Below are 14,453 nucleotides of genomic sequence, written 5' to 3'. Positions count from 1 at the left end.
GCTTTAATCTTCATATAGAGGAGGTCAATCAAATTAGCAATAGTGGTCGAGAAGATGAGTTTATAGAATGTTTCTGTGACAGTTTCTTGGGACACTATGTTGTGGAACTGACGAGGGATAAAGCTATCTTAGATCGAATATTGTATAATGAAGCAGGGTTAATTAATGTCATAGTAAAAGATCCATTGGGAAATAGTGATCATAATACCACTGAACTCCATGTTAAGTTTGAAAGTCACATACTTCAATCATATATGAGACTTTTAAACTTAAACAAAGCCAATTACATGGGTATGAAGGGAGAACGGGTTAAGGATATTTGGGTAAATAGGCTCAAAGGTATGGAGGTAACTGAACAGTGGGAAACATTTAAATAAACAATTCAATATGTTCAACAAAAATATTTTCCATGGAAAAACAAGAACTCAGCAAGAAAGACTCATCCCCGGCTTACTCAGGAAGTTAAAGATAGTATTAGATTAAAAGAGACTTACAATGTTGCAAAAACAGTAGCATTGAGAATGTTTTAGAAACCAGCAAAAAGCCACCAAAAAGTTGATAAAGAGAAAAATATAGACAGAATAAACTAGCCAGAAATATAAAAACAGATTGTAAGAGCTTTTATAAGTATATAAATAGGAAGAGGGCAGCTAAAGTAAACGTTGGTCCCTTAGAAGCAAAGGCAGGAAAAATTATCATGGGGAATGAAGAAATGGCAGAGACAAATACACAAAATATATGTTGTCTTCACAGTAAGAGACAAGCTTCACACCAGAAATAGACAGTAATCTAGGGGCCAAAAAGAGTGGGGAAATTAATATCAGCAGAGAAAGGGTATTGGAGAGCCTCAAGAATCTAAAACGCAACAAATCCCCAGGACCATGGCCTACATCCAAGGGTTCTAAAGGAGATAGTGGATGCACTAGCTATGATTTTCCGAAAGTCCTTAGATTTGGGAACAGTCCCATTAGATTGGAAACTGGCAAGAAAGGAGGGAAGAGAGAAAATAGGAAACTACTTGCCAGTTAACCTAACATCAGCTGTTGGAAAACTGCTAGAATCCATTACTGAGGAGACCGTAACAATGCATTTCGAAAACCACAGTATGATTAGAATAAATGAACATGGTTTTACTAAAAGGAAATCTTGTTTGGCAAATTTATTGGAAGTTTTCTGAGGATGTAACAAGTAGAGTAGATAAAGGGAAACCAGTAAGATGTCGTATACCTGGATTTTGAAAAACAACATTCTCTAAAAGGTACCAAACAAAAGTTTATTAGGCAAGATTAGGGCTCATTGGGTTGGGGAGTAATACATTAGCATGGATGGATAATTGGTTAATGGATAGAAAGCAGAGCAGGCATAAACAATGTTTTTTCCAAGTCGGCAGGGAGTGAATAATGGAGTGCCGCAAAGACCGGTGCTGGAGCTTCAGCAATTTACAATCTATATTGATGACTTAGATGAAGAGACCGTCGTGTATCTAAGTGGAAGGTAAGATTTGGGGAGGATACAGAGGCTGCAAACAGATATAGACAGGTTAAGTGAGTGGGCAACAAAACAGCAGAGTAGAATGTAGGGAAACGTAAACTTATTCACATTAGTCATAAAAGTAGAAATGCAGAATCCCTTTTAAATGGTGTGAAAATTCTAAGTGTTGATGTTCAAGGAGACTTGGGTGCGCTCATAGAAAAACGCAGAAAATTAGCATGCAGGTGCAGCAAGCAATTTGGAAGGGCAAATGGCATGTGGGCTTTTATCGCAAGGTGACTGGAGTATAAGATAAAGTCTTGCTACAACCGTACAGGGTTTTGCTCAGACCACATCTGGAATACCTTGTACAATTTCATTTCCAAATTTAAGAAAGGGTATACTTGCATTGGAGGCAGTACAGCAAAGGTTCACTAAGTTGACCCCTGGGATAAGGGGGTTGTGCTATGATAAGAGGGTGAGTAAATTGGGTCTATTTTCTCTGGAGTTAAGAAGAATTAGGCTCAATCTCATTGAAATCTACAAAATTCTGAAGAGGCTAGATAGGGTAGACACAGAGATTGTGTCTGCTGGTCAGAGAATCTAGAACACAGGGGCAAAGCCTCAAGATCATTTAGGACCAAGATGAGGAGAAATTACTTCTCTGGAATTCGCTACCCAGAGGGTCATGGATGCTCCATCATTTAATACCTTTAAGGCTGGGATAGGCAGATTTTTGGTCGCTCAGGGAATTAAAGGGTATGGGGAGCGGGCAAAAAAATGGAGCTGAAGCCAAGGATCAGCCATGATCATACTGAATGGCAGAGCAGGCTCGAAAGGCCATATTGTCTACTCCAGCTCAAATGTGTGTTCGTTTGCAAACCTACAACTTCTACCACCTAGGAGGAAAAGGGCAGCAGGTGCATGGCAACAACACCACCCTGCAAGTTCCCCTACAAGCCATATACTAACCTGACTTGGAACTATATTGCCCTTCCATTACTGTCACTGGGTCAAAATCCTGGAACTCCCTTCTTAACACCACTGCGGGTGTACCTACACCACCTGGAATGCAGAGCTTCAAGATGGGGGTGAGTCACAAGGGCAATTAGAAATAGGCAATAAATGTTGACCTAGCTAATTTTTTAAAATCTTGAGATGTTTTCAACTAACATCAATTTTGGAAATCAGATCTACAATTAAACTACCAAGAAATTAAGGATAGTATTAGGTCCAAAGAGCAGTCATATAAAGTTGCTAGAAAAAGTCGCAAGCCTAAGGATTGGGAGCAGTTTAGAATTCAGCAAAGGAGGACTAAGAGATTGATTAAGGGGAAAAATAGAGTATGAGAATGAACCTGCAAGGTTCATAAAAGCTGCTTTAAGTATTAAAAGGAAAAGGATTAGTGAAGACAAATGTAGGTCCCTTAAAGTCTGAAAGGAGATCATTTATAATAGAGAACAAGGAAACAGTAGAGCAATTAAACAACTACTTTGATTCTGTCTTCACAGAGGAAGACACAAATAACTACCCAGAGATACTAGGGGACCAAGGATCTAGTATGAAGGAGGAATTGAAGGAAAGTATTACTAAAACAATAGTGGAGAAATTAATGGGACTGAAAGCCAATAAATCCCCAGGGCCCAATAATCTACATCCCAGGAAAGTAAAAGATGTGGCCATGGAAATAGTGGATGCGTTGGTTGTGACTTCCAAAATTCTAGAGATTCTGGAACAGTCCCAGCAGGTTGGGGCTGCCAAATGTAATCCCATTACTTAAAAAAGGAGGGAGGAAACAGCAAATTACTGACCAATTAGCCTATCAGCAGTAGGGAAAACGCTGGAGTTTATAATAAAGGGTGTGATAACAAGACACTTGGAAAATATCAACGTGATTAAATAAAATCAACATGAATATGAAAGCGAAATGATGTTTGACAAACCTACTGGAGTTTTTTTGAGGACATAACTGGCAGAATAGATATGGGAGAACCAGTGGATGTAGTGTATTTGGATTTTCAGAAAGCTTTTGATAAAGTCCCACATAAGGGGTTACTGTGTAAAATTAAAGCACATGGGATTGGGGGTAATATATTGACATGGTCTGAAAATTGGTTAGCAGACCAGAAACAGAGTAGGAATAAATGGGTCTTTTTCAGAGTGGCAGGCTGTTTTTAGTGGGTTACCGCAGGGATCAGTGCTTGGGCCCCAGCTATTGACAATATATATCAATGGTTTGGATGAGGGAGCAAAATATAATATTTCCAAGTTTGCTGATGACACGAAACTTGCTAAGAATGTGAACGATGAGGAGTGGCTTCAAGGCAATTTAGACAGTTTGAGTGAATAGGCAAATACATGGAAGATGCAGTATAATGTGGGAAAGTGTGAAGTTATCCACTTCAGTCGGAAAAACAGAATGGCAGAGTATGATTTAAATGATGATGGATTGGGAAATGTTAATGTACAAAGGGACCTGAGACTCCTTGTACACCAATTACTGAAGGCAAGCATGCAGGTGCAGCAAGCAATTATAAAAGCAAATGGTATCTTGGCCTTCATTGTGAAAGGATTTAAGTACAGGAGCAAGGATGTCTTACTGAAGCTGTACAGGGCATTAGTAAGACCACATCTGGGAAGTATGTGTAGTTCTGGTCTCCTTACCTAAAAAAAGATATACTTGCTATAGAGGGAATGCAACAAAGGTTCACCAGACTGATTCCTGGGATAGCAGGCTTGTCGCATGAGGAGAGATTGGGCCAACCAAGCCCATATTCACTGGAGTTTAGAAGAATGGGGGGGTGGTTGGGGGATCTCATTGAAACATAAAATTCTGACAGGAATAGACAGACTGGATGCAGGGAGGATGTTTCCTCTGGCTGGGGGTCTAGATCAAGGGGTCACAGTCTCAGGACACAGGGTAGACCATTTAGAACTCAGATAAGGAGAAACTTCTTCACTCAGAGTGGTGAACATATGGAATTCTCTACCACAGAAGGCTGGGGAGGAAATTTGAGGAAATAGATAGGTTTCTGGACTCTAAAGAAGACAAGGGGTATGGGGAAAGAGCAGGAGTATGGTGTTGAAATAAAGGATCAGCCATGATCATACTGAATGGTGGAGCAGGCTCGAAGGCCAAATGACCTATTCCTGCTCCTATTTTCTATGTTTCTAAGAGTTTTTTCACAGCTGAAATGCACAGAATGTTATGTTTCACAAGTAAACTGAAATCCTAGTGACATGATGAACATGCCATTAGTTAGAAATGAAGTTTGAGATCAAGCTCCAGTCTCAACCAGTCATGACACCCTTTCAAATATCCCACGTGCTTGAGTTTAAAATACCGTAGGTGATTTTCATTGCCTAACTTGGTAGAGATTAAATAGTGCATCCATTTACCAAGTAAGTGAGGGACAATTTAATGTCATCCAGGATTTACTGCCAAATACAAGTGAACCAACAGCATGAGAATAGAAATTAGGTAAATGGCTATCTTCAGTCCCAATTTTATCATACCCCCATTGGTGACACTCCCATTTATATTTAGTCCTGCAATAAGTCCTATGGGCAATTAACCCAATTTCCTCACTAACCTAGCGTGGCTCCCTTCTCTTCTCAAGTCTTAACTTTAAAATCCTCACCCCTCCCCAACTTCATTCCTCCCACCCTACTTCCACAACCTCTCCCTGCCTTATATCTTTTCTAGCACCCTTTGACTCTGTCCTTTTGTGCAGCATTTGTTTCACCCACCAATGGTGAGAGCCTTCAGCAGACTCACACCTACTCTCTGTCTGCCTCATACCTTTAAAAACCATCTCAAAACTTATGTTTTTCACCAAGTTCTCAGTCACGCCTCCTAAGCTCCCCAACAACAGCCCTGAACCTGTTTTTCTCTTCCATTTATTCCCGATGTATAGATCAAACATGCTAGCCTGGAAATACTGCGATGGTCTAACAGGTGTGCACATACAAGCCAGAGATCCACAGATAACAAGGGAATCATGGGGTATGGGAATGGTGCAGGACAGCAGAATGAGGTAGATCAGCCTTCATATTGAACAGTAGGACAGGCACAAATAGTCTACTCTTGCTCCCACTTCTTACTTTAAAAGTATTCTTCAGTGTACTGAAATATACAAATGAGGAAATTCTAAGTCTTTATTATTCTTTGATGGGATGTGGGCATCACTGGCAAGGCCAGCATTTGCTGTGCATCCCTAATCATCCTGAAGGTGGTGGTGAGCCCATCTTGAACCACTGGAGTGCATCCAGTGTAGGTACACTTAGCGCTGTTAGGAAGCGCTAGGTTTTTGGCCCAGTAACAGTGAAGGAACGGCAATATAATACCACGTCAGGATAATATGTGCTTGGAAGGGGGTCTGGGTTGAGCCAATCTCTGCTGGGATGACAGATTACCTGTGGACTCAGGTGAGAACTCTGCTATCTGGCTCTAAACCCGTGACTTCATTTAAGAAATGGCAAAATTTCAACATGGGGGAATCTAAAAATTAGAGCAGCGGAGATTCAAAACAACAATGGGATTGGACAAATTGACTGAAGGATTGAAGGAGCAGGTACTTGGGCGAAAACAAAAATTGCTGGAAAAACTCAGCACGTCTGACAGCATCTGCGGAGAGAAAGACAGAGTTAACGTTTCAAGTCCGTATGACACTTCTTCAGAACAGGTACTTGGACGAGATAGGCAGGTGAAAGGAAGGGGGAAAAATTGCCAAGTGGAAGACTCCAAGGATTTGAACAGGGACCTCCACTTCTAGCTATCAACATTACAAACTTTAATTGAGAGATAATCATTGCAAATTAGCCAAATTCAGTCACTACTAAAGTAAGAAGGGCACGCGAATCAGAGGTGGCACACAGGAATTATATATTTTTGCCAAACTCATTTTTTAAGTGGCAAAAGAGTGACAGCTAAATTTAAAAAATACAAGTGTAAACTACAGAACATGGGAAGACCACCAAACCATGAACGGTGTCAAAATAGCTAAGAATGAAGTTGAGATAGCCAAGTTTCAGCATACTCAATGTTTAACATGTCTGACTGCTGCAGGCCAGCAATCAAAGCAAACAGATAATTCAATGATAGAGTTAAAACAATAGAATTTTGCTCCACCAGTACAGTGTTCTGGTCAAATCATGTCTATTACTGGACAGGAATTCTGATTCTGGTGGCAGCCAAAGGAGAGCCGCAAGGGCTAATACCTAGCATCAGATGACTGCGTTGAGGAAACAGAGCGAGTTTAGTTGTTTCAGCTTTAAAAGGTGATAAGAGGTGAGAGTATACAAGATTAACATGAATGTAAAGGAACATTGAAACACCGCTTCAAGCAAAAGCCTGACCGTAGGACAAGGTGGCAGTGAATAAAATAGGCAAAAGAAAACAAATTCAGCAACACTGTCAGAAGGTTCTTTTTTTTTTTTTACACACAGATCAGGCACAAAAAAGGGGTCTCTGGGTAGACTGAGGGAAAATTCATTATTTTCTGGATAACGTGCAGTGGGACGGGAAGGGAGGAACTATTTGGGTATTCCAGGTGAATAAGCTATGATGAGCTGAATGGTTTCCTTATTCTTCAAGCTCTTAGAAATGGTTTGAATGTCCACTTTAAATTTATTTATATTTTTAATGGTACACATATCAGAAAGAGGCATAGAGATGAAAAAAGGGGCATTCTTGAGTTTTATTGATTATAGTAAGGCACTTGATAAGATGAAACATGAAGAACTGATGAGCATGTTAGAGTCGCTTGACCTTGATGGCAAAGATATTAGAGCAATAAGAAATCTTTACGGGGAACAAACTGCAGCCATAAAAATTGAGAATAATCCAAGCAATTTTGAGAAAATTAAAAGTGCAGGGTGGAGGAGGTCAGAAAGGGGTGTATTATCTCACCAGATTTATTCACTTTGTATAGTGAAAATATTCTTAGAGATTGAAGACCCTCCTGGATTATTTGTTGGAGTTTACAACTTTAAGATAAGACACTCCAATGACACTGTTCTTGTTGCTGACTCTGAAGAGAAACTGTAAAAGATTTTGGATATAGTAAGTGAAAGTGAGAAGAAAGGGCTGAACATAAACTGCAAGAAAACAAAATATCTAGTAGTGTCCAAAAAAGCAAATCATTCCAGAGAGTAAGATCACAGTGAAGAATGAAAAGGTCAAATGTTGTTACCTAGGAAGTATCGAACAGAAAGTACGACCAAGAAATAAGACAGAGGCTAGAATGGCCAAATATGCATTTCAAAAAATGAAAAAGATGATCAACTCAAAATTAGCTATGAAAACAAAGCCGAGAATCCTGGAATGCTACATCACACCAATTTTTGACATATGGAAACGAGCGTTTGATGATCAGTGAAGCAATGCAGAGAAGAATTGAAGCTGCAGAATTGTGGTTTTTGAAGATACCTTGGGCAAGTCACACAACCAATGAAGAGGTGCTAGCAAAATCTGAAACCAAAATAACTTTGCTGACCAAGGTCAGGGAGAGACAGTTTTCTTGGGCATGTCATTAGAAGTCATGACTCAGAATGTCTGATAATGATGGGAAAAATCGATGGTAAAAGAGATCGAGGTGGACAAAGAATGATTTTCCTAAAGAGCCTCACAAACTGGATGAATGTATCACCAAAGATGATCCACGCTTCCAGAGGAAGCTTTAGCACTGGGGTCCAAGGTCATCAATACCCTCCTATGACACTGGACCTGAAGAGAGGGAGCTGAATGGCTTTCCTCATGTGCAGCTGACAACTGCATGTGTAAAGAATTTAGGTGAGGATATAATCAAAAAGTGAGTCAATCTTGTTATGATGCCCACAGAAAATCTCACTTTCTCAGCTCACCTCTGAAGAATGACTTCCTGAAAAAAATGTTGGAAGACAGCTGACATCAGTTGGTCTGCATCCCAGTGAAAGTCAGTATCTCGGTGGTGTGGAAAGTAACAGGAATAACTGGCCAGTGTTCATGCCTACGTCTAAATGGATGGCATGACTGCCAAGTCCAGTACTGTGTTTTTCTCTCATCCAGCCACCTACACTTCCATTGATGAGAGAGATCAGAACCAGGAATCCTAGCCATTCCCCCACTAACTGATTGAGATCAGTCAGTTCAACACAAACTGAGGAACTGAGCCTAGCATCTTCCTGGAATCAAACCTAGGGCCCTTCTGTAATGACTGGCTCAGCTGCTCACTTGATAAGTTTGCTGCAAGTTTGCTGCATTCTGAGGAGTCTGTTCCCGACTTTAATTTGCCTCCTATTTTATATCTTGTAACCAAACAATCCTCTTCACTTAACTGTATCAATTAACTTCCGACAATTAAATGACAAGTGCCATATGTTGCCACAAGAGACCCAATGCACATGTGCTCAGTGAACCATTGCCTACTCAGTGTTGCATAGTAAAAATTCCCCGTTGGGAAAAGGAAAAATATTTCCTCGGAGAATTATTTCTATTTAAGGTAGTTCCAACAAATGCTACACAAGGATGCAAGTTCATACTGCAAATGGGAAATTTAGTTATGTTTACATGTGGGACTCTAATATGTGCACAGTTGTTATTTTTAAACAGTCATTAGGCAAGCCCTTAAAGCGGGTCTACCTTGATATGAAGGTAACTTTTCACAACTGGCCACGTTATAGGCATTATTCTGAGTATACATCTTTTTGCACCAATCAGCCACGTTACAATTTGTTTTCTTAACTAGCAAATTTACTACCATGACCAATGCCTCTCTAATCATTACTATCATGTCATTTCAAAGGAAAACAAGTATCTTTTGCTTTAGTACCACTGACAACAACCAGATGTCCGACACAGCCAGCAGCAAAGATAAAACTTGCCAGACTCTAAGGCCAACCACCTGTCTTAGTGAGTCAGACATTTTTACTTTTGTGTTGCCTTTGGCTGCATCCATTAAGAGCCTGCGTGGCAATACAACAACTTGCATTTATATAGCATCTTTAACATAGTTGCAACGTGCTTCACAGGATCATCAAACATTAGATGCCGAACCTCATCAGGAGCTATTAGGATGAATAGCCAAACGCTTGATCAAAGGAGTTGTTTTTTAGGAGCATCATAAAGAGAGGTAGAGATGCGGAGAGGTTTAGGAAGGGAATTCCAGAGCCCAAGGCCATTAGCTGCCACCTGGAGCAAATAAATTCAAAGATTCTCAAGAGGTCAGAATTAGAGGAACAGAGATCTGAAAGGGTTGTATGGCTGAAAAGTTAGAGATGGGGAGTGGCGAGGCAATGAGGGAATCTGAAAATAAGGATCATTTTAAAATTGAAGTATTGCTGGAACTAAGAGTCAATGTAGGCCAGGAAAAACAGCAGTGATGAGTGCATTAGTGATGTTAGGATACAGGGAGTTTTATCAACAAACAGAAGGTCAGCCAGGATAGCACTGAAATTCAATTCAAGGTAACAAAGGCACAGTTGAGAGTTTCAGCAGCAGGTAAGCTTAGGCAGAGACTGGCGACATTGCAGAGATGGAAGTAGCCATTCTTGGTGATGGAGCAGATGTGGACCCAAAAACTCAGCTCAGGATCAAAAGAGAACTTATGGTTGCAAGTGGTTTGGTTCTGCCTCAAATAGTGGTCAGAGAAAGGGATGAAGTTAGTGGTCATCAGTGGAGTTTGAGGCAGGAACTTAAGGCAGTGGCTTTGGTCTTCCCAGTTTTGATTTGGAGAAAACCTCTGCGCATCCAGCAATGGATGTCAGACAAGCAGTATGACAAATCAGAGACAGTGGTGAAGTCGAACAGGGTATCATCAGCTAACACGTGGAACTTAACAATGTGTTTTGGGTCAATGTTGCCGATATTTTAAAATGTACGATATAAACGCAGATTGAGAGAGAGAGATGCTGGTGCAACTTTCATTCTGAAGTCTAGAACTGGAGTGCCCAAATACATCCCAGCACTATGTATTACATTAATGTACATTAAACACCTAATACACAATACACTTCTATCCAACTACTTCTCTACCAATTCACTGAGAAGCATGACACCAGGGTGATACTTTCATTTTGTCAATATTAATATTCCAAGCAACCTCACAGGATACACTAGCACAATTCAAGCAGCAGTTTGTACTGGCCTAAGCAGAACCTGTTAGGGGTGCTGGATGTTGGGAGCTGGAAGAATTTTCCAGCCAATATAAACTCCAAATGATGTAAACTTAAGGTTTTGTTGTCAAAATGTGCCTTTAACCAAAACTGCCATCTGAATAGGGCCATATGCTAAGTTCATTAAATTTTAACTCCTCTTAATTATACTGTACACTTTGATAAAATATATTACAGTCAAGCATTACAACATCTATTTTTTTCAGAGACGTATTTAATCGAGAACAGCAATGAAGCGTTTTGTTTCAGATTTTCTTCATTAATTGTCCAAGATCACTATATTTCTACACAGATAGCAGAGCTAAAAACACCTAAATCTTTACAAAAAACACTGGAAATACTCAGGAGGTCAGGCAGCATCCGTGGAGAGGGCAACAATGTTGATGTTTCAGATCTGTGACCTTTCATCTTTCTCCACAGATGCTACCTGACCTCGAGTATTTCCATCGTTTTCTGTTTTTATTTCAGATTTACAGCATCCACAGTTAATCCACAATTAACTCTTCCATCAGTTCCGTCTGGTTTGTTTCTTTGTTGGCAGGAAGGGAAGTATACATGTCTGAATGGAGTCCAACAGTTTAAAATCAAGTGGACCAGGAGAGCGATATTAGGTGCACAAATTCTCTTTTGGAGAAGGGAGTGGAGAAGAAGGAGAAGGTGATGGGGCATCTAAACAAACATGATCTAATGAATTCAGTACAATATTTTCAAGAACCAGAGTATCATGAGTGTCACAAATTGCCAACTACCCCTCAAAACGTTTTACATTTTAAAACTTTCATTGCAGTTGAGATCAGCTCTTGTGTAACACTCTCCTTGTGACCTCAATAAATTCTACTCCTGAAAGCTCCAGAATTCAGTGAACAATTACCATCATGATATCAGAGTGGAATCTCAAAACATTACAGCAGCAGAATTCGACACAAAGTGCTTGACTCCAGGCTGCTCCCAACCAGCTTCAAAGCATAAAATAAGGATTAAACACTAGCAATTAAGATGCAGAGAAGTGTGCTCTATAACATTTGCAATTCTGAAGCACTCAATTTAACACACAGCTTCTACATTCATCACACATACCCACAGTGCTAGTATGACATTGCTTTGCACTTGTAGATTAAAATGAGGTAAGTCTAAGAAGCAAGACAATGACTTCCCATTTCTACCAAACAGTAATTAGGATGGATGTGGTTTACACTGAACTATATTCAATGTTGCATCCATCATTAACTTACAAACTACAGCAAACTCAAACATCCATTAGGTGTAGGATGTCAGAAGAAACATGACAAACCACTGAACAAAAAACAATTATACACAAGACAAAAAAGTGGCACTGTGGTCAATAACTGTAGTTAAAGATTAGACAAAGTGAACAATATTATCTCAAACTATTAAACCTTATTGCAATATTGTTACTTAAAGGTGAAATGACCATTTCACATTATCCTTTGACAGATTAGGAACCTGACATATATTTTGATGTATTTAACAAAATCTTGTAACGCTTCTAAATAAACAAGCCACACATGCGATATATACACAACCAATAAAATTAAACACCATTACTCTAGTGCAATATAAACAAACCACTGCAGCTACTTCATTTTTTTTTAAACGAAGACTTAAAATTCAGTGTTTTTTTTTAAACTTCTCCGTAGACTAACTTTTCAAAAGTTCAATTATGCAAAACAAAATCCACAAAACTTCAACAGATTTGGAGCATTTGTAGGGAGGCGGTTAAGAGAATCGGGAATTGTCGATCCTGAACAGACAGCAGTCGAAGAAAGGATAAAATGTCCAATCAGTCACTGCAGCACCACTAGATCTACTTACATCAGAATCATCTTATAAAACGTTGGTCTTCACCACCAGGTTTTAAGGCTTGAGATTGCGCCCTTTTCTTGGAAGGACAGTTTTTTTTTGGAAAAAAAAAGCTTGATCATTTGTAGCCCTCATTTCCCCTGTTGAGTGGTGGAAAGGTTGCTCACTCAGGCTATTGTTCGGTGCAGAGGCAACACTTGAGGGGGGCGAGGGAGGGGGGCGGGTGGAAGAAACACGTTTAACTATTAGGGACTGGAGAGCGTGAGCTGAGCAAAAGAAAAACAAGCGCTAGCTTAACGGTTAACTTTTGAAAGGCGATATTATACTCTCTGAAAAGAAGCCAATCGAAATAATGAGGAAGGAAGGGGGGGGTGGGGGGGGTGGGAAGGTTATGATGCGGATTTGACCCCTCACACTCGGGCCCAGAGAGAGACCTTGCTGGAGTAGATCCCCTCCCCTCCTCTCCTCCGTCCCCGAGCCTCCCAACAAAACACCCCCACACCACCCGCCCCCCCTTCCTCCTCCTCCTCCTCCCTCTCCCTCCAAACCAGCACCAAGGCCACTCGCTCCGGCGCCGCTCGAAAGCCAGGGGCTCACCTCGCAGAAACGCTGGCAGTACTGCGCCGAGGACTCCTCGGACAGGCCTCGCCTCCGCAGCTCGGCCTGGACTCTCCTGAGCCGCTCGGTTAAAGGCTCGGGGGCCTGCTCGCTCTCGCCGTCCGCCATCTTCGCTCTCCACTGTTGCGCGTAGACACCGGTCACGTGAGCAGCCCGCCCGCCCCGCGGAAGGAAGCGCCCCGCCCCTCCCCCTTTGTGACGTCACGACGCACGCAGGGGCGCGCCCGTTCTGCGCCTTCTTATGACGTCACAATAGTCCCACCTCCTCTCTCTCTCTCTCTCTTCCTTGGCTCTCAGGCCTGTGACACCCAATCTGTTTACATAGCAAAATCATATTGTCCACCTCCTGCCCACATAGTTCTACAAAATATTGAATGGGCAATTCAATATTTCAAAACAAAAACAGAATTACCTGAAAAAACTCAGCAGGTCTGGCAACATCGGCGGAGAAGAAAAGAGTTGACGTTGAAGGGTCATGAGGACTCGAAACGTCAACTCTTTTCTTCTCTGCCGATGCTGCCAGACCTGCTGAGTTTTTCCAGGTAATTCTGTTTTTGTTTTGGATTTCCAGCATCTGCAGTTTTTTGTTTTTAATTCAATATTTCTCTGCAGTATATCCAACCCAAAAGTGACCAAGCTTGAAGACTTCATAACCAACAGCTCCAACTTTACACACTCAATGTTTGTCAACTGTGATTAAATGTATTCCTGGAGGTTTCATTATATGACATGTCTCCACACTGTAACCAATAGTCGGCCAACACACCCATCCTTGTGCCTTCCTATGCCAATTGGAAAGCAAAGAGACGTATTACCCAATTGGATTATGCTTGACTGTAAGGCAAACAGTCTTTTCTCCCCTCCATTTTCAATATTTTTATATATGGCAAAGAGAGATGTTCAGGGAAAATGACAAATAAAAACTATCTTTTTTCATGTTCCAATGATTTTTCTCCTTGGCAGAATACACCAGTGCCCTGGAGATCGATCTTCAATTCCTGGAGACTGCAAGCCAATGTTGGAGGGTTGGCAACCATATACACACCCCAAGAGGGGTATACTACCTCAGAGGGTTGTGGATGCTCCATTGCTGAATACATTTAAGGCTGGGAAAGACAGATTTTTGTTTTCTCAGGAAATCAAGGGATATGGGGAGTGGACAGGAAAGTGGATTTGAAACCAGAGATCAACCATGATCATAATGTTCCAAAGAAGAGACATATTGAACTTGAAATATTAATTATGTTTCTCTTTCTACAGATGCTGCCAAACCTGTTAAGTTTTTCTGACAATTTCTGTTTTTATATCAGCCATGATTAGACTAGGTGGTGGGGCAGGCTTGATGGGCCATTGTCTACTTCTGCTCCTATTTCTTGTGTTTCTTGCTTCCT

At 40.9% G+C, this 14,453-nt stretch overlaps 1 protein-coding gene across 2 annotated transcripts in view; it reads right to left on the bottom strand.

Moving 5' to 3' along the window:
• rlf (RLF zinc finger) overlaps positions 1-13,177 on the bottom strand; it is a 55,397-nt gene extending 42,220 nt beyond the window's left edge. For both annotated transcript variants that reach the window (XM_041212641.1, XM_041212642.1), the window contains exon 1: positions 13,042-13,177. In XM_041212641.1, coding sequence (XP_041068575.1) covers positions 13,042-13,170 — 129 coding nt within the window. In that variant the 5' untranslated portion in view covers positions 13,171-13,177. The remainder of the gene's footprint in view (positions 1-13,041) is intronic.
• Positions 13,178-14,453: the final 1,276 nt, after the last annotated feature.

Source organism: Carcharodon carcharias, chromosome 19 (assembly GCF_017639515.1).
Source record: "Carcharodon carcharias isolate sCarCar2 chromosome 19, sCarCar2.pri, whole genome shotgun sequence".
NCBI lineage: Eukaryota > Metazoa > Chordata > Chondrichthyes > Lamniformes > Lamnidae > Carcharodon > Carcharodon carcharias.
The sequence above is the reverse complement of the archived record's forward strand: the minus strand, read 5'-3'. Positions and strand labels throughout refer to the sequence as shown.